Raw genomic sequence first — 17,661 nt, forward strand, 5'->3', positions numbered from 1 at the left:
TGGTCACACATACAGATACAGGACTGCAATTTTTTTATTTTATTTTTTATTAAAAAAACTTATAAATAAATAAAGCATTGTCACAAGTCGTGCTACCTCATCATGTGATTTTAACTCTTTTAAGTTGGACTGTCACTACTCACCAGTGTCTGTTGTTGATTCGATTGGTGTTGCTGTGTCGGGTTTTTAATGGTTTGATTTATTGGCTCGGTTTGGCATTGAAGAATTACTGTTTATCTGACAGAAATAACATCAAAAAAATTGAATGAGAATTTTTGGTATAAAAAAGTGAAAATTTTTAATTTTATAATAATTTTTTTTTTGTGTGAATAATAATAAAAAGTAATTTATGTAATGTAAAAAGTTTAATTTTTTGAATGTAAAATGGTACTAATTAATTTGAACCCAATATTTTTTTATTAAAACCCATTAAATTCATCAACCTGTTTTAGGTTGATTCAAGCAGGACTAATTTTGGAAAGTTTAATTTAATGAATTTATGGATTGTAAAAATGAATTTATATGAATTTTAGGTTTTAGGGTTTGTGTTTTAAAAAAAAAAAAAAATTATAATTTAATTTATATGGGTTAAGCTAGTTAACCCGGGATTAACCTGAGTTAATTCAGAGTGACCCGAATTGACACAAAACTTGGTTATAGAATATTTTATAAAAAAATTGGGTCCTAAAATATCTTAATAATATATTAAAGGATGCAATTTGGATGAGAACATTCGGGAACAGATTTGGATTCTCTGGTCAAAAAAGTTGAAATGGTTTAAATGTGTTGGGGACATGCATAAAAAGAGCTTTAGAATCTTAATGGAAAGAAAAAGCACCAAGTGTGAAAGATTTATTGCCAAATTAATTATTTCGGATGAATGTATTAGAGATATGTGGGTTTTCACATTCCTATTTATGCTCCATTAATCAACCAATCTCCTCTTTCTTTCTTTTTTTTTTTTAATTTTTTTTTTTTACATATCCGCTCAAGAGAAGAGAAGAGAAAGAGAGAGACGAGATTTGAACTAACGAATCTCATATTTAGCCATGAATTGGATCAAGATAAATGCTATATATATCAAATATTTTTATTAAGATATGGATATTAAACTGAGTACGTAGTAAGCAAGTAAACCCTAGAATAGTTAAGGAATATAATAAACCCAACAAAGAAACAGAATGTTGGAGAATATAAAAAATCCTAACAAAATTATCAACCTTAATTTTATAACCAAGAAGTCTTTCCCTACAACATGAGCTTTGAGATTCAACTTGGAAAAGCATTTAATTTTTGAAGTGGATTGAACTTAATTAAGCTTGAAAACGGAGCATAAGATCATAGTTGTTCATATTAGAAAAAAAAAAATCATAGTTGTTCAAGTTGTAGAGAAGAGTATGCTATAAAAAATTTATTTCAAATTGGTTAGTTTTATTGTAAATGATGGGTTTGGGTCAAGATATAATTCAATTAAGATTGAGGGAGCGTTTGCGATTTTTTTTCATCTGAGTTCCTTCTGGATTTGTCATTGGTTTTGAGCGAGTATATGCTATTATGATCACGTCCAAATAAAGTAGCCACTCTAGTAGCCTCCTATTATTATTATTTTTTAATTAGAAAGAAAGAAAAAAGGGTGGACAATGAATTCCCCATTGACATATCTAATTGTAAGTACACTTATCTTGTCTTGCCCGAAGAACAATTAGAAATTCTCTACCAAGTAAAATGGCCAAATGCATTGGACCAAGAAATTGCTTGGTGGGGTATCTCCCTTAGGCCTTAACTCCTCTCCTACTCTTGTCGATAAAAAGGAATCCTTCTGCTGAGGTTTGGCTTTATAGTTGACAAACGACGTTTTCTTGTATGGTGCATCCCATTGTACCTTCACTGCCTTAAATTATATATATATATACTTCACAAACTTTTCAATTTATTGATTACTTTGGAAGGAAGAATCATATTTCCTCCTCCATAAATTGACAGTCTCTTTGGAAAGATTTAACTTTTTACAACAATATTTGTTTAATCACAATTTGCGTAAAAAGTTTAAGCTTTTGAAACAAATAATGATTTAATATGGTGTTATAACAAAAGTTTTAAGTTCGAATTTTGTCTTTATCATTCACTCTCATGTCAGTTAAAATATTTTACGTGTTGGAGTGTTAGATTATAAATTGACTGACGAAATTTATCAATTCCTATCGGAATAAGTAGTGATTTAGAGCATCTCTAGCGGGAGTAGTCAAAATAGATATTAAAAAAGTACAAAATTTTTACTTTAGCTACTCATTTTTTCTACATACTCTAACAAATTCTCTATTCTACTATCTATTTTCTTTAAATATTCTTTTGCATGGGACAGAGTGTGAAAGAAAGGCATTTGGATCCTCTCCAATCTGTTTGGACTAGAGGGGATCCAATCCCGAAAGAAATAGGGCGAGAAAGAGAAAGTAAAAGAAAGAAAGGGAGACAGAGAGAGAGAAAATAATAAATGAAGCTTATAGTGTGAACAATGAATAGACTAAGAGTCTATTTACTATTCATATTAGAAGAAAAAACACTACAAAACGACTTCTTCTGCTCGAGAAAAAAAAAAAAAAAGGAAGAAAAAGAAATGCTATTATGACGAATTTGCCTATTATGTGGGAGATGTTCAATATTGATTTAATGCATGTTTCTTTAAAATATAAGCGGTACGGGTAAATGATCAAAATAAGCCATAAAAAAAAAATAAAAAAAGAGCATTTGAAATTGCCCTCTAAGAAGGGGTATCATAATTTTTCCTTTCTTTGTTTAATTAGTTAATAGTGTGAATATTGAATTTCGCCATAAGCCGATCGGGTTGAAAATTCGGAGAGTTGGTGGGTATGGAAAGTGAAATAAGACTAAGCAAATTTGGGTTGAAATTTATAAAGACACGACAAGTCTACCGTTGCGGGGAAGGTGGCTTGGAAACAAAAAAGCCATTTATCTTTCACATTCTGTATATCAAATGGAACCTATGATTTTTCATGAATGAATGTTTGATTATAAAAATGCATATGCTTTGAATGTTGAAGAAGGGTGATTCTTGGAAGAATAGTAGAATACTGTGCCGGCATAATCAAATTTGACCAAGTCCAAAGGTGGCTGAACCAAAGAACTACCGCTGGCCGCCGTCCACCTACGCGATGCGTAGGCTAGATAGGACCACACGACTAAACAAAATTCCTTCTCAGCATTTGTGTTTTTGAACACTAATATCAGCCACCACCTTCAAAGTCAAACAAGTTTTGACCTCAAAGGCGTATGGATTTCAAGCTAGAGAAGAGAATTTGAACATGCTTTCGGGCCAAACACGAGGTTTTTTGTTTTTTTCACGTCATGCAGATAACATGCTTGGCTCTTTCATTCTTCGTTCGCAGTTGCACAGCTTCATAACCCCACCCTCAGTGGCGAAGCTGGGAGTTTGATTTACAGGCGATGAAATTATACTTGGGATTTAGTATGTCCTTTGACATGTTTCTCTACTAAGAGTTTTAGTAATGTTCAAAATGTTTGATTGTTATCCACGACAAAAATATATTATAATCTGGCCTTAGCATGCTCATTTACATGCTTCACACCTAATAGAAACACCACGTAGCTCAAGTGAACTTCAAATGCTGAACAAATCCTAGCCGTCCAAGCAACCTATTTACAAGCTAGAAACAAATCAAACGAGCAAATAACTAACAAGAAGGGCCACTATACCCCTTCGAATAATGAAATCTAATATCACTATGAATATTTTAACTTGGCGGCCCAGGAGACTACATGCCCCCTCTGGACACCCCCTGGCTTCGCCACTGCATAGCTAATTACCACAAGGTCCTCTGCAACAACCAACACCTCTTGAGGAACAGTAATATTTTTGAATTGATTTCATTCTGAAAACCCCGTTGCTTGCAGCATCAAAGCCATAAATTAGATAGTGTAAACTACAAAATAGCCCATTTAGAAATTGAACTTAATGGTCCGCGTGGAATGAAGCATGATCAGTAATTCCTATACTTTAGACGCTCTTCTCCTTTCAATGAAGCTTTTATATACTCTAATACATAAAATTAGACTAAAGAAATGCTCAGAAAGACTGGAAAAACCTTAATTAGCTTGAATTTATATTGTCTTTCACAATGACTATACAACTTTAATTACACTGATCGAAGTGGTGAATGCTTTCAAATGTACAGATCAGGGTCTCCCAGCGCAGTGATGATCTTCCACTAAAAATTCTTGCCACCCAACTTCCATCTTCCAACTTAATAAACCATCTCTTATTTGAGCTGTGGGGCTGGGGAGTAGCTTTCTTGACTAAAATGGTGGCCTCAGGGGACGGTCGATTGCAGAGTCACCTGCCCTGCACCTGTTTTCTCATATTCTGCACAAGCCTCTGGGGTATCTTCCTCACTAGGTGGAACCAACTGCCAAAACAGTGGTAGGTACTTGTCCCACTCCTTCAGAATAGAAGAGCCTTTGCTACTCCCAGTTTTTTCCTTCGCAAGAAAATTAGTAAAACCTTTTTAATAAAATAGACAATGCATCTTCTGATAGTGACACTCAGGATCTTAAATTTTGAAATAATTTGATGCAAGAGTTGTATAAGATCTTATGGAAGCCACCCAGTTAATGTGGATGGAAGGATTTGTCAGGGATAGCGGGGGCGTGTTTGCTAATCCAGTCTCTTTCTTTCTACCAATAAAGTTAAAACATTGACAAACAACTTTTTAACACAAAAAACTCAAAAACAACTTTCACCTTTATGTCACATTAAAACCCTTTTTAAATCAAAACACAAAAAATGAGCTCCAATATAAATGTCTAAACAAGGATCTAATCCTCTTTCTTATTAATTTTACTTTAATATAAATGAGCCCCAATACCAAAACGGACTTGGAAGATGTGGAAAAGGCGTATGCTAGGCTAGGCATAATGGTAAAGGTAGGAAGTTATTGGAACTTTTTCATTATAAGGTGTGTGCATGTTGTATGTAATGTGGGCGCATGCTGGCTCATGCAGTTCATTGGGTGCACTTACAACATGGGCTTCAATAAGGTTCTTCAGCTGCATCTGCCCCACGGTGGCAGTCAATCTTTGGATCTTCACAATCTCTTTATTTACCTGTCAATATTTTACAAGATATGGTTGTAAAGCTTAGACAATTATGGAATTGTATACAGGAGGAAAACAGAAGAGCATATTAATTGAGAAAATGATAATGCACTAGCTCCCACAAAACATCAGTGAAACGATGATAACGGTTTAAGTGGTAAAAGAGGGGTAAAGAGAATAAGAGAACTAAAAAAATAATAAGTACTAATGAGCTTCTTGGTTAAAGAGACCAAGGAAAAGAATAGGGATTAAGCTATAGTCAGCAAGTGTATAATATTGAAAAATTAACAATGAGGTATTGCCACTCATCCCCCCACAAGCTTGTAAGATTATCATATTTTCCCAATAGATGATGAAGGATAAATATAAACACCAAGAAAAAAAAAAAAAAAAAAAAAGAAAGAGTAGAACTAAATTAATAAATAGATATCATTCATATGCATCTCATCTCATTAGAAGTTAAAACAACCAAGTACCATGATTACTTATAAATGCCATGTTATGCGTCTATGACATTTAGGTAATAATTTACGCCATCCAATGCATTATGACTTCTCTAGGCAGCATAAAGCTAATAAAATTTTTATACACCACATATTAATTATAATGCCAGATGCACTTCATGAAAAGGTATAAAAAAAATTAAAAAAAAGTAGCCTCAAGAATACAATATTGCTAGAAGGAAGACAAGTTGAAGCTCCTGGAAAGGGAATAGATAACAAAAGTCTTTAGTAAGTTCAAATCTTAATTGAAGTATGACCTTTTATAGGTTAAAATTCCAATTGTCTACAGACAATTATATTTTTCCTGTGGCCCAGTTCCGAATAGTTAGGGCACAATTATTCCATACTTGACTCAGCGCACACATAATGAAGTAATAGCAGCAAAAAATTACAAAAAAATAAAAAATAAAAAATAAAAAGGAAAAAAATCAACTCTACACGGTTCCAACTTCATAGTGTTCCCCATGAAGCACCGCAATAAAAAAGGACAAACCTTGGGGAGGAGGGTGTTGTCCTCATCAAGAATGTATGCTAAGCCTCCAGTCATTCCAGCAGCAACATTTCTACCCACTCTGTCACAAGTTAAAGATAGATGTGGTGAAATTCTATTCTCCTGAAATTTCCTTCATTTATATGTGTGCCAGGTAAAGAGCAATTACTCACTTTCCAAGAACAACCACACAACCACCTGTCATGTACTCACAGCAATGGTCTCCAGTACCCTCCACCACTGCTTCAGCAAGTGAGTTTCTAACAGCAAACCGCTCACCAGCTTTCCCTCTAACAAAGATTTGGCCACCAGTAGCCCCATACAAGCAAGTATTCCCTACAATAGCTGCATCCTCGGGGATAAACCCAGTGTTGTCAACAGGAGTCACAACCAACTCACCTCCAGCCATACCCTTGTACCATTTATATTCCAGCATCAGAATTTATTTGTATGAACAATATAAAATACAAATCTTAAAAATGGCCAATAGGGTTAGAAGAGCAAATCAGCAGAACTTGAAATAGCTCAACTTGATATTATACATTACCTTTAATATTATCATTGTTCCTTTAAAAAAATAAAAAATAAAAAGGTAAGCACAACCCTGTGTAAAATAAAATTTGTTGAAAATCTAATGCACCGAGTAAATTCAAGAATAGCCAATTGCTGAGTCTACATAGCCTACTTATACTGAACTATTTTTTTTGGGTAAGTAAAATTTAGCCCAAAACTCAATTGAATCATAACATTGAAAAATCCTTGAACTAATCATCTCAAAAAGTAATAGCTTAGTCACTTGATTAAGTTTTGAGTAAAATCTTCAACTTCTTGAACAATATAAAGGCAAGGATTTGGTGAACAAACCTTTCCCACATAATCATTAGCCTCTCCTACCAGCCGGATATTCATTCCAGGAGTCAAAAAGCATGCAAATGACTGCCCAGCACTCCCCGTAAATCTGAAATATTGAAGAAAAATTATTAGCCAGCATTTAAACAAAAGAGGCCACCAAGTGCATCCTTTCAGTTATTAATACTTGCTATGTCAAACCCACAACTTACGTTATGTTCAATTGCCCGGCAAAACCGGTGTCACCATACTTCTTTGCAATTACCCCTGCTATGCGCCCACAAACAGCACGGTCGATATTGTATATCTTGAAGGTCTTATGAATCACTTTTTCATTCTCAATTGCATCTGATATCTGCACAAACAAATATGATATTTACCTTTATTGTTGTTACAGTTAGCAACACAGAGAATAAGTGCTTTTAGTTCAAGTAGCATTAACCAACATGTCATTTTTGTCTCATATGCTTAGAATTGACAGCCATCAAGCTCGTTCACCTCTTAAAATGATGTCAAACAGGATCCAAAGGAGCACTAAAAATATGATTAAGCGTAAGTTTGTGTTTGTTTCAGCTTAACATGTTTTCCGGAAAATATTTTCTGGTTTTTTTGGTGTTCAGAACAGCCACAAAGTGCAAGTCAATGAAAAACTAAGGCTCCCAAGCAGAAAATGGTTTCCAGTTTAAAAAAGCAGAAGCGATTTTCCTCTCATTTGAACTCTTTCTGGGACTACCTTTGCCACCATGAACTTGGACTACCTCGACCTTCTGTTGCACCACCTACTTCTCCTCCACAGAATCCAAGAACTCTACCCACTACAAGTGTGTGATCACAGATCATTAAGCACAATACTGAAGTTCCTCAACTGTTCTGTCAGGGCATTGCAGATCAAGGCCAAGACCTGCAGCCACTTGGTGAGGAGCTGGTCAGAATCGAACGTGCCACCACGGCCTTGAGAACCTAGTTTTCGATTGATAAAAGAGGACCTTCTTGTCATATTCGAGCCCTAGGGGTTGGACGATCTAGGAAACAAGAAACATTAGGGTGAGAAAGGACATGAAAGGTCAATTTGACCATCTAGAGGTCCTTGGTGAATGATTCCTCTGTCTTATGTGGTGTATATGGATTGAAAGAAATGCTAGATGTTTTGAGAACTCTACTAGGACTTTAGAGGAACTGATTCATCTTTTCTTCTTTACTCTTTACTCTTGGACAGCCGCTTGGCTAGCTCCTTTAGTAATTAGCTTCTCTGATTTCCTCTTTCATTTCTCCTCTTCTTAGGCGCTCTCTTGTATACTTCCCGTATATATGGGTTGCGCCCCTCTGCGCTTTTGATATATATTTTTACTTATCAAAAAAAAAAAAGAGGTCCTTGGTGAATATGACAAAGGAGAAGGTGTGGGGACTAGCACAAGATTTAGCAAAATCTGACCCGTTTCATGTTGTGGATTTTAGGTTGTTTAGGGTGTGGTGGCGGGTAATGATTTTCAATACAAACCAAAGAGCTAAAAATATTTTCACCATCATTTTCAAGGTTTCAACCAAGTAGAAGATTAATAATTTTCTCAGAAAATGTATTTTACTGAAAATAGTATACCTAAAAAGAACAAATTCTACCTTAATATCTTTCTATAACAAGTTCACTACTTTGATTTCTTATTTAAAGAAAGGGAAAATTAGACTGCAACTACCACTCTATTTGTACTTACACCTTCAAATTACGACTCATTGCAACTCGGACTTATAAACTACCAAATGTTTCGAGTTACTCGTGTCAGATTTCATTGTTAGTTTTGGATGGAAAATATCACAAATGCTAGTCACGTGCGCATGAATAGTTTTCGTTGCCAAAAATACCCCAATTTGAGGGATACAATTATGAAACTGCACTTAACAGAGGGTAAGATGCTAAGGCTTAGGTGGGGTTGTGGCCACACAGCCACCCCCTAAAAGAACAAAAGGGGTGGCCGCCCTGAGTAAACAAAAGGGTGGCTACATGGTCACCCCCTTCGTTTACTCAAGGGTGTCATGCTCCGAGAGAACATATGGGGGTGGCAGCGCGACCACCCCTTAAAAGAACAAAGACTTCAACCTTTTTTTCTTTTGAAAAAAAAAAAAATACTACTACTAGTATGGTATATTTCCAAACAATTTTGGGGGCAAATTAGTCGCAAAAAAACGGCTCAAGCGCACGTGCTAGTCACGTGTAATGTTTCCCACCCAAAATAACCGCCAAATCTAAAAGAGGGGTTAACCCAAATCATTTTTGTAGAAATCCGAGTTGCAGCAAGATGTATTTTGAAGGTGTAAGTGCAAATGGGAAGGAGTTTGGAAGGGCAAAGTCTAATTTATCCTTTTTTTTAAAAAAAAAAAAAAAAAAAAAAAAAAAATCCATGTAGCTTAAGATGCTCGGAAGTTTAGTCGGCTTCGCTTTTGGGGACTGGGCATTTCATGTAAATTTTGGATTTGGAGAAGACAAATGATCATTGGAATTGGGAGTTTATGTTATATTTGCAGGAGAGATATGGTTTGGGGGAGAGACGGCGAGGTTGGATAGATCATTGCATTTCAACGGTCCATTCTTTCCATTCTCATCAATGGCTCGCCTACAAGGTTTTTTTTAGAAGTTCACGAAGACTACAGCAGGGGGATCCTTTGTCTCCTTTATTGTGTGTGGTAGATATGGAGGCTTTAAGTAGGATGATATTTGCGACAGTGGATAGAGGGCTTCTTTTTGAGTTTTCAGTGGGTTTGAGAAATTAGGAGGAAATGATAAGTGTCACATTTGTTATTCGTAGATGACACTTTACTTTTTGTGAGCATAGTGTGGAACAATTCCAAAATTTGAGATGCTTGTTTCTATGTTTTGAAGCGGTATCGGGGTTGAAAATACATTTGTCTAAGTCCAAGATTGTTCTTGTAGGTGATGTGGGGGATGTGGAGGGCTTGGTTAGCATTCTTGAATGTAGTGTGGCTTCGTTGCTGATGAAGTATTTGGGTCTTCTTTTGGGTGCTCATTATAAGGCTTCCACTATTTGGAGTGTCATTATTGAGAAGATGGAGCATAGATTGGTGGGTTGGAAGAGGTTGTATTTATCAAAGGGAGACAGGTTAATGTTGATCAAAAGCACTCTCCAACTTACCCACATATTATTTGTCCCTTTTCTTTAGGGAGGTATTGGTAATGAATTTAAGTTTCATTTGGTGAATTGGTCGAAGATATGTACTCTGAAGAACTCAAGAGGGTTAGCGGTGAAAAACATGCTTCATTTTAATCGAGTGGTAAGTGGTTGTGGAGGTTTGCTACGAGATAGGGGACCCTATGAAGTGGAAGTGTGCATATCTACAATCAAGAACACACCCAACCTACATGGCATTTCTTGACACCTCCACTTTTCATCACAAATGTGATGGCACCCACCCACCCCCACCCCCCCAAAGCTAAAGCAGTTCAACCTAAAAACTAAGTAGCATTAATATCAATAAGGAAAATACTGAATGGGTTTAGTAGCAATTAGCATTAATGTCAATACTTGTTACCTCTGGATCTTCTAGTAAAATATCATCCAAAACAGGACCATTAGTATGAACATCCTGATTCCTGATTGCCGTACTACTCCATTTTGGTAACCCAACATTCTGCGAATAAAAGAAAAAAGTATTCTTATATAAGCAAGAAAATAGGCATGTGAAGCATACAATTACATATGATAAGAAAATAAGTAAATACATACTGAGAGAACATAATTGAGATCGAGATGTTGAGTTTTCATTAAGGAGAGATCTCGAGGTCTTAGTAAATCTGTCCGACCAATTATATCATCCAACTTCTCATATCCCAACTGTGCCAACATACCTCTTACCTGGCCAAAATAAGCAGAGAGTATATTAACAAACACAAAGAAGAATGTGGACCTTGAAGGACTTGATCAATAGAATTGTCACAAAAACAAAGAGAAAACTCTATATTAGTAAGGAACAGATCAAATCGTGGACCAAAAAGATGGAAATAAATCCCATCAGGCAAAAAAAAGGCAGATGGACTACCTCTTCCGCAACATATAAAAAGAAGTTGACAAGATCACCAGGCACACCAGGAAACCGAGCACGTAGTTCTTCTCTCTGAAGTAAAATGAATTTTTAAAATAGATGAGAGAAATTCAAACCCAACTCTGTTCGAAAAGAAAACAAGAAATAATAAAATGAAATAAAAAATCATCCATACTTGACTAGCAACACCAACAGGACAATTATTTGTGTGGCAAATGCGGGCCATCACACATCCAGTAGCAATCATTGCCACAGAGCCGAATCCATATTCGTCAGCACCCATAGCTGCAGCCATTAGGACGTCAACTCCACTTTTGAAGCCTCCATCAACTCTGAGAATAACCCTTTCCCTAAGTCCATTTTGGATGAGTGTCTGTGGAAGATCATCAATAATCAAAAGCACATACAGTCCCTCCAAAGACGATCAAAAGAAGCATCTGTGTATATTTATCGAATGGGTGTCAAATAATAACCTGGTGTGATTCTGTAAGTCCAAGTTCCCAAGGACCACCAGCATGTTTAATGGAACTTATGGGGCTGGCTCCAGTTCCACCATCATGCCCTGATATCTGCAAGGCAAATTAGAGATTATCAGTAAAGATCAAAATGGAAATACAAACTAAATAGTTAGAAACATTGACCACAACTTCTAAATTTTCACTTCAGAAAGATAGGATTTACAACTTGAAAGGAATATTCAACTGTTGCTTTCAACATATCCACTAACAGACATTTGCAAAATATAAATAAAAATACACAAGATATTGTCACCAATAATAAACTTTGAGAAAATGTATACATAATAAACAAGATGTTAACCAGAAAGTATCAATAAAATGGTGTCAGTGAAGTTCCAAGGAGTGATTTATAACTTCATTCACTTTTGTATCATCAAAAAAAAAAAATATTCAAGGTGCTCATGGATATCTTACAGTATCTCCTCAGTGTGGTTTTCGATCTTGATTAACAGTGCTTCTAATGGGTTCTTTGGTAGCTCCCATGGTTTGCGTCAAGGGGATCCTCTCTCTCCTCTGTTATTTGTTCTTGTGATGGAGGTTTCGAGCCGAATGATCTCTACTATGACAAATGACGGGTTGATAGAAGGTTTTAAAGTAGCAATGTTTCTGTCTCACACCTTCTTTTTGCCGATGATACTTTGATTTTATGCAAGGCTTGTCCCGCTTAGTTGGGTTATCTGCGGACTATTTAATTGTTATTCGAAGCAGCTTCGGGCTTGAAGGTGAATTTGGCGAAGTCTGCGTTAATACTCGTAGGTAATGTTCAAGAAGTGGATTGGCAAGAATTATGAGGTGTGGGGTTTCTACTCTACCAGTTTTGTACCTAGGGCTCCATTTGAACATTTAGGTTTTTTTTTTTTTTTTTCCTTTTGTGTTGTACTTTTTTTTTTTTTTTTTTTTCAATTAAGGGCAAATTCGTATTTTTACAATTTTTAAAGGGTATAAGGGACATTTCATTTAACCACCTAAACCTGAATGGTGGGGGTGAATTAAAAGGATCTGAAACGTGGAAAACCGAGAAGACAAAATTGTTTCAAGTACCAACAAAACCAAAAGCACCCCTTCTTTCAAAGAGAGGACGAATTATTCACATTTCATTTGATGGTCAGAGGCAAATTGAAAGCTAAGAAGTGGTAATTCTAAGGATTTCCCCAGGGGGAATAGAGATGTCTCCTAGGTTACCCCGACATTGCAAAAATTAATGGTTTGAGGTTATGATTACAAAAACACTAATACTTCTAAGGGGGTAAGTGAAGTTTTCAAAAGAAAAAAAAAATGAATTCACTCATCTAGCTCACGCAAAGAATAATAGAGAGAAAACTCTGAATTGCAAATGGGGCTTCATTTTATTTATTTATAGAGGGATTGATGAAATTCTGAGGAAAGAACAAAAAGCTAATACGTCTAGGGAGTGAAATCCTATAGACATCCTCTCCCAGAATTGCTAGAATATGTCAAGGGAATGTATGATGCCATATCATTGGTCTTAAATAGTGTCCTCAGCGGCTCAACAATCCACTGCTTCACTTGGAGTTAGAGCACTATTTTCTTAGTTAACAAAATAAGAAGGCATATCAAGTTAATTTCAAGTGGTTTTTCACTTTATAGTATCAAAAATTGAATAGATAAATGATGGGTTAGTTATGCATAATTGAGAAATATTTATTCAAAATTAAAGAAAATGAGACAAACATGCAGAGATTCTATAATACTGTAAGAAAATGTTGAATAATATTAATTGGCATGAAAAATAAATGGAAGTTTACATTTTATAAGTAGTTGGAGTTAATTATTGAATTTTTAATTCAAAAATTAACATTTCTCAAATTAGATCTTTTTTTTGCTTTCATCTTTCCTCCCTGAAGTAAGATCCAGGCCCCACCACTAACCTAAACTACAATCAATGAGAATCATTATTTTCCAATTTCACTTCCATTTGAAAAGTCCACTCCTTGGGCAGGAAGGTGATTGGGGACACTCCAAGAGTATATAGGCTGCTAACTATAACATAGAGTGGTGCCAGTGCACCAACTACTACTGCCCCTTGGCAATCTGCGAGTAATTATATCAAGGCCATTCTAAAAATGTAATGGCTCACCGCTAGTACTCTAAAGTCCAGAATGTATAACATTATGTTCAAAAAAACAAACTTATGAATAAAGAATTCTCTTTACAAGTTATACAATTATTAAGCTTATGTCTCCATAATGAGATATGGAATGAAGAAGCTATGTAGCAGAAATTTAAGATAGCTACGGCTCACTGCACAAAGATGACAAGGATATATACCTGTATAACATCGGCATTACCCTTTGCAACCCCAGAAGCAACAGTGCCAATTCCAGCTTCGGCTACTAGCTTTACCGACACCTTAGCCTTAGGATTAACCTATTAAATCAATAGATATTAGTTATCATTTGTATTGGAAATCTAAGTATCTCTGCCTTTCAAAGAAAATATGCAGTTGATAATCACCTGATGAAGGTCAAAGATCAATTGCGCAAGATCCTCTATAGAATAAATGTCGTGGTGCGGAGGTGGAGAAATAAGTGGAACCCCTGGTTTAGAATTTCTCAACCTCGCAATATATGCACTAACTTTTTTCCCAGGCAATTGGCCACCTTCACCAGGCTTTGCACCTTGTGCAATTTTGATTTCTAATTGATCAGCATTGACCAAGAATGTCGGAGTGACACCAAAACGTCCTGAAGCAACCTGAAAATCAATGCAGTTTCTGTAAAGATTGATTATTGAAATGCATAGTAGAAAGCTACACTTCTAACCAATTCAAAAAAGAGCAGACTCATGACTATGAATAAAAAATCATCACCTTCAGCTATATTCAACCCCATTAAGGATAACGATGCAGATGTTGGACCATATTGCTAAAAATTGAATAATATAGATTGCGGGAAACCAGGAAGTTATAAACTTGTTCAAAACGAAAAGTTCTATGAAGTGACCTGCTTGATAGCACTTGTAGCTGTATCCCCATTTTGAAGACCTTTGAGATGAGGCAGCGTTGGTGAGTACCCATCAACAACATCTGTAAGTGGTTTCCAGCGAATAGGATCCTGGGCACAAAAAGTACAATTATATCACAATTCTAAAATTATGTTTCAACTTGACAGAATGGAACTAAGAGAGGACTAAAAATAATATATCTGGAGATGATTGCGCATTACAATCAACTTATAATAGAGAGCAAACTACCTCACCACCTTCTCCAGAATTAGATTTTCCAGCTATTCTATTCATTGCAATGGCGATTGCTTCATGAGTTTCCCTTGAAATAGCTCCAAGTGACATCCCACCAGTGCAAAACCGTTGAACAATTGATACAGCAGGTTCAACCTTTCCCACAGGAATTGGAGCACGATCACTTTTGAACTCAAGAAGATCACGAAGAACCTATGTCATATAACAAGATTAATGTCAACTTCATATGATAACAGAGTGTTGATTTTTATAACCATAGTTAAATGTCAGAAAAAGATGAGAAAATAATAAATGACTTCTGCACTCACGTTAACAGGTCGGTTAGCCAAATGTTGTTGATAAACTGAAAAGGCACTTTCACTCCTTTGGCGAACAGCTTTGTGGAGTAACTTCGACATCTCAGGGTTATTTCCATGATACTCCCCTTACACAAGTTCAAAAATAGAAGTAAAATATAGTAAGAACAAACAGATTTTAAAATTTTCATAGGTAGGGTAAAAGCAGAATAAACCAATAAGCTCACACAGTCAACTTTGAAAGAAATTCTAAGACTTAGATATGGCATTGCATCATCCAAGATACGAATGAAATAATTTGTATGGATTACAACTAAGGCCAACCCATTTATTCACTTCTAGCTATAACGGTTTTCCTAAATTTTCATTTATGTTGAATATATATAATTAACAATGTAGTCAGTCCTTGGATAGCATAAACTTGAGCGATTATGAGTGATACCTCCTGGCCTGAACTGTATGAATCCAAAATTTTCTAGTCTTTTAGCTGTATCCTCAGAGAAAGCCTTCACCCAAAAAGATAAAGTCTCCCTCGCCAGCTGCAAAGAGAAGGATTTCAAAAGACGAAATCAATTGACATCACTGTCAACAGTACAATGCACCATCATACATGAAGTCAAAGATTAAAATAAACTCAGGAAGAATATAAATACATTGCATAAGCGACCAAGGCTAACGGTTTATTTGACTGCTTGGTTCCTAAGTTAATGTTAGAAGCTCATAATTTGTTTATCCTAGAGATAAGGGCTCTCATCAAACCCGAGATGAGCTGCATTCTTGGATTTAGTCATTCCATGTCCCTTAATCTTCTATCATAGCAAATGACAAACCCTAATCTTCTATACGTGTCATTCCTGAAGAGAACGCCTTCTGACCTTTAATGAGTCCTAGAGAAAGGATTTAAGAAAATTTCCAGGAAAATTACACTTTTTGCCCTTTTCAGTAAATGGTGATCATGTTCAGTTTCAAGAGCAAGTTCTTCACTTAAGTTGTGTTCCTTACCTCATCAAAAGTTAATCCACCAATTTTTGAAACACTCCCGCAAAATGCAAGATCAACAACCTCCTTCCCAAGTCCATAAATCTCAAATATCTGTGCACCACAATAACTATATACCAGAAATTCGTTAAGTGGATTTGTCAACATGACCACAGCAAACAAAAATAATAAATTCAAAAAGCACAGTAGTAAACTGACCTATAAAAAAAATAAAAATTAAAAAGAAATTAAAAAAAATAAAATAAAATAATAATAATAATAATAATAATTAAAAGAGAAGCATGTGTAGAACATTGTAATCAAATAATGATCCATTCAGAAACTATGAGCTCGTATGACAATAATTTTTAGGACAACTTTTTGCTTTTTAGCAAAATAATAAAAGTACTAACAAGCAACTCAAAACACAAAACACTAAAAATTACTTTCACTTTTATGTCACATCACAACCAAAACACAAAAAACACCCTTTAAAAAGTTCTACCAAAAGAATCCTATATAATTTATTCTCCATAAATAGATCAAATGAAAAATTGAAAAAAAGTCCATACCTTGAAAGCAATGAGATGCCCATTTTGGAAAGAATTTTGAGAAGACCAGATTTAACAGCCTGGAACAGGGGAACAGGAAGAAACAATCAGTATAAAAGATTAACCAATGAAATAGAAAAATAATTTAACTTCTCCCATTATAAGTACAGATAAACAGGAAGTGGATAAAGTCTCAAGGGAAGTCATTACATAAAGATCTAAGAATAAAATGAATCATCATACTTACCAGTGCCTAGAAGTTTTATTTAAAGTACAAAAGAAGGATATTGATTACATTTTCCATCAAAATCCAAGCTAAAGATACCAAATATTCAAAGTCTTAATTACATTTTGCAATTCTGTCTCCTGCAACACAATTGTGTGTGTTTGTGTCTGTGTATGCTCTCTTCTCAGTCCACATATTTGAAGTTTGACAATTATAAAATATTTAGTTTTAATACAACATTTGTAATCTTTATCTCAATATATCACATGTGCTGGACAATAAACAAGTTTCCTAAGTTTCAGATTTCTTTGGCAATACTATGCATTCATCAACTTGTATATTCTCCTGAAATATCCTTTATTTTAACTACAGCATGCTGCATTCATTTCAATTTTATTAAACTTTTAATCATTTATATATAAACTTGCAATATAGGGAGAAACCTTAAAATACCTTGCAGAGTCAATATTCCTCACAAAAGCACAAATTAAAAATGCGATATATCAAGGCCATCTTCTTATACCCAAGAAAGTTAAAATTGATCACTGAGACATAAAGGCATACCATACTCCACAATTGTAACTTGTTTCAGATGCATACTGCATTGTCTTTCATTTATACTGAGTTAATTTTCTTTAACATCAAAGTCTTCTAGTGTGCTCTCCTTGGCTAATCTAGGTAATTCTATTCAAAACTTTCCTTTAGTGTCAAATACGCAATGAAAGTTTCCATGATAACCAATATAAACAGCAGAAAAAGCAAACTGATGATAAATTTTACAAGAATTAACTAAATATTTCAACTAATTTTTTTACACTCTTAATATGAGATTTTGAATTGAATTCAGGCAA

The 17,661-nt window shown here is 35.1% G+C and overlaps 1 protein-coding gene across 2 annotated transcripts in view; it reads right to left on the reverse strand.

The window, feature by feature from the left end:
- Positions 1 to 3,957: 3,957 nt before the first annotated feature.
- GLU2 (glutamate synthase 2) overlaps positions 3,958 to 17,661 on the reverse strand; it is a 32,790-nt gene continuing 19,086 nt past the window's right edge. For both annotated transcript variants that reach the window (XM_059572237.2, XM_059572236.2), the window contains exons 15-33: positions 16,606 to 16,664; positions 16,058 to 16,163; positions 15,498 to 15,594; positions 15,068 to 15,183; positions 14,754 to 14,951; positions 14,504 to 14,614; positions 14,016 to 14,255; positions 13,830 to 13,928; positions 11,496 to 11,591; positions 11,198 to 11,395; positions 11,020 to 11,094; positions 10,707 to 10,835; positions 10,513 to 10,611; positions 7,185 to 7,327; positions 6,988 to 7,081; positions 6,297 to 6,535; positions 6,127 to 6,205; positions 5,056 to 5,139; positions 3,958 to 4,514 (exon numbers count right to left, since the gene is read on the reverse strand). In XM_059572237.2, the coding sequence (XP_059428220.2) occupies positions 4,347 to 4,514; positions 5,056 to 5,139; positions 6,127 to 6,205; positions 6,297 to 6,535; positions 6,988 to 7,081; positions 7,185 to 7,327; positions 10,513 to 10,611; positions 10,707 to 10,835; positions 11,020 to 11,094; positions 11,198 to 11,395; positions 11,496 to 11,591; positions 13,830 to 13,928; positions 14,016 to 14,255; positions 14,504 to 14,614; positions 14,754 to 14,951; positions 15,068 to 15,183; positions 15,498 to 15,594; positions 16,058 to 16,163; positions 16,606 to 16,664 (2,430 nt within the window). In that variant the 3' untranslated portion in view covers positions 3,958 to 4,346. The remainder of the gene's footprint in view (positions 4,515 to 5,055; positions 5,140 to 6,126; positions 6,206 to 6,296; positions 6,536 to 6,987; positions 7,082 to 7,184; positions 7,328 to 10,512; positions 10,612 to 10,706; positions 10,836 to 11,019; positions 11,095 to 11,197; positions 11,396 to 11,495; positions 11,592 to 13,829; positions 13,929 to 14,015; positions 14,256 to 14,503; positions 14,615 to 14,753; positions 14,952 to 15,067; positions 15,184 to 15,497; positions 15,595 to 16,057; positions 16,164 to 16,605; positions 16,665 to 17,661) is intronic.

This window comes from Corylus avellana, chromosome 10, assembly GCF_965113065.1.
Source record: "Corylus avellana chromosome 10, dhCorAvel1.hap1.2, whole genome shotgun sequence".
Taxonomy (NCBI): Eukaryota; Viridiplantae; Streptophyta; class Magnoliopsida; order Fagales; family Betulaceae; genus Corylus; species Corylus avellana.